Genomic DNA, 2,719 nt, shown 5'->3' on the forward strand with positions numbered 1-2,719 from the left:
TCCTTCAGGTCAGGCAGCGTGGATCTGGAGCCCCTCCCCTCCCCGGCTGACAGCTCTGCTCCGACCAATCACAGAGGGAGCTCGGAGTCGGGAAGTCAGAGTGAGTAGCGATGTGAAACCCGTCAGGTTTACAGCTCTGGTGGCAAATGTTGACACGCAGGCGTCCGACAGTCAGACAGACTGTCACTGGGAAGATAAAATCCTGGGAGTGATTTAAAAGAGCTGCTTATAAATCACACTTTGATCATTCTGCTCCGTCATCATTAACAAACATTAGCAGCTTGACACATGTTGCTAACGTGTCCAAAAAAACAGGTTAACAGCAATTATTTGGAAGAAAACTGACGAGAAATAGTGAAATCATTTCCCAAACTCATGGATGATCACATTACAGATTATAATAAAAGGAAAATCATCATTTAAAAGTGGGATTAGTTTGTCATTTCAGTTTATTTTTGAACAATCTGTAGCAGCAAAACAAGCTGCAAACACAATAAAAAGCATATTTTAAGGTGACGACACATCAAACTGTCTTGTTTTGTATTTGGAGTCCGTTTAGCTCTGTTATCTTTTAGGGCAGGTACGTTGTTTTGCAGTGGAGGTTTTTTCTCCAGCTGACGGCAGCACCGATGAGAGCAGTGAGGCAGAAACAGCTAAACAGTTAGCTGGAAAACACAACCGGTGTGTAGATCTGAGAGAAGCCGCAGAGCTTTGTCAATACGAGCGACACTGTGCAATAGTTTCCCTCCTTATTAACCCCTTGACCCCTGAAAAAGTTGAAAGTCGTGGTTAATGGTAAGTGGTCGGCAATTACAAAGCGCCTCTCTACCTTAGTGGTGCTCAAAGCGCTTTACAGTATTTCACACACATTCACAAACCACCAACCCGCTCCACCAGCTGAGCCACAGTCGCTCATGTTATCTACGTAAAAACTCAGAGGTTTAACCATCCAGCAGAGGCAGAAACGCTGAAAACACAGAAAAGATCATCAGGTTTTCATTTTCCGTGAGCTAATCATGTGCGACTTCCAGTTTTGTTGGGACAATGATCAAAGTCTTAAAACTGTGATATATGATCTTAAATAACATCAATAAATACACTATTTGTTTTCCTCTGGTTCTGTACAGTCTGCCCTTTTCAGCACAACAATCAAACCGTTAGTTACTCAGCTGTGACCAACAATCAGGTGACAAAAATTCAGGGGACTTTTTTTTTTGCCTGAGCGGTGCTGAATAGCCGGCTGTGTTCTCATCATTACTGAAAATCTGAGTTCTAAAAAAAAAAATACAAGTACAGCGACCAGTTTTCCAGCATTAGTAACACCTGTGGAAACTTCCACAGTGTTTTTTTGTGAAATAAAAATATCTTTTTTAAAGGATTTATGGCATGACAGCTTTGTCATACTCCTGACAAGGCATTTTGGAGTTCTGTAGTTGTTCTGTTCCCATAGAGGTGCAGAAAAACATGAGCCCACAGTGAGGAAAACTGCTACAGGAATGAAACTAAAACCCTCATTGATTGGTGCACGTAAAGACAGTAACGAGACTTTGTTCCTCCGTTTGTCCCTCCAGCTCCCGTCTCCTTCGCCCTGCCGGAACAAGTCATCCAGAAGACGGATCACTTCCTGTTCTCCTACCCCTGGTTCCACGGGCCCATATCTCGCGTCAAGGCGGCCCACCTGGTCCAGAGCTCCGGACCAGAGGGACATGGTGTGTTCCTGGTCCGACAGAGCGAGACTCGCCGGGGAGACTACGTGCTCACGTTCAACTACCAGGGAAAAGCAAAGGTACGGACTCAGCTGTTTGTGTAACCGAAGGCCACAATCGCTGTTCAGTCCACATGTGGAAGTGGTTCACCCAAAAGTTTGGCAACACGAATGAATGCTTTTTCCGAACCCACATTGTTCTTCTTTTTGCACATCAAACCGGTGCTATCCTCATTTCCTGACGGCGGCCGACACTCGAATGAGGAAGCGTTAGGCAAACGGCGAGCTGACGACAGCGACCTGAGCTGCAGGCGGCACACTTCAGCCGCTGCTCAGATTCAATCAGTGTGGAAGTCTCACTCTCTCCTTGTCCGTCTTCTCCCTGCAGCACCTGCGCCTCTCTCTAACAGAATCGGGTCAGTGCCGGGTGCAGCACCTGCGCTTCCACTCTGTTATGGACATGCTCAGTCACTTCCGCCTCTTCCCCATCCCGCTGGAGTGTGGAGCCGCCGGCGCCGTCACGTTGTCCAGCTTCGTAGTGGCGGGCTCCAGCCCTCCATCACAGGGTGAGACTCATTCACGTCTGCTTATCAAGCAGAAAAACAACTATTCAGCTTTATTTTATTTTTTTGTAATTGTCAGAATCTTTTTTAAAAATTGTGGTCATGTGGAAACCTAAAGTCCAATTGGGCAACAAACACAAGAGGTTAAACGTTGTCTCACTTCCCTCTGCTGCCTGTTTGAATTGGTTTACATCAGTGTGGAGATGTTGTGACACAAGAGGTTGCAAATAGACGTTGCTTTGCTTTAAGTGTGTCACATATCAGGATCGCTTCATTTGAAAGTATTACAAATAGTATAACACACCTCGTTATGATTCTGTGCTGCACAGAAAACTTTGAATGTGCGACTACGGCAAGTGTGGCAGGACAAAGTTTTAACCAGGAAGTTGTTTGTAAATGTAAAAGTAGAAATATAAAGACAAATAAATAAAATAATTAAAAAATATATTTT

General features: G+C 44.9%; 1 protein-coding gene across 2 annotated transcripts in view; it reads left to right on the forward strand.

Moving 5' to 3' along the window:
- Positions 1-2,719, forward strand: part of sh2b3 (SH2B adaptor protein 3) — a 61,704-nt gene that overhangs the window by 54,476 nt on the left and 4,509 nt on the right. For both annotated transcript variants that reach the window (XM_008289159.1, XM_008289158.1), the window contains exons 5-7: positions 9-100; positions 1,572-1,786; positions 2,094-2,271. In XM_008289159.1, coding sequence (XP_008287381.1) covers positions 9-100; positions 1,572-1,786; positions 2,094-2,271 — 485 coding nt within the window. The remainder of the gene's footprint in view (positions 1-8; positions 101-1,571; positions 1,787-2,093; positions 2,272-2,719) is intronic.

The sequence above is a fragment of the Stegastes partitus genome, unplaced genomic scaffold (assembly GCF_000690725.1).
Source record: "Stegastes partitus isolate 25-593 unplaced genomic scaffold, Stegastes_partitus-1.0.2 Scaffold596, whole genome shotgun sequence".
NCBI lineage: Eukaryota > Metazoa > Chordata > Actinopteri > Pomacentridae > Stegastes > Stegastes partitus.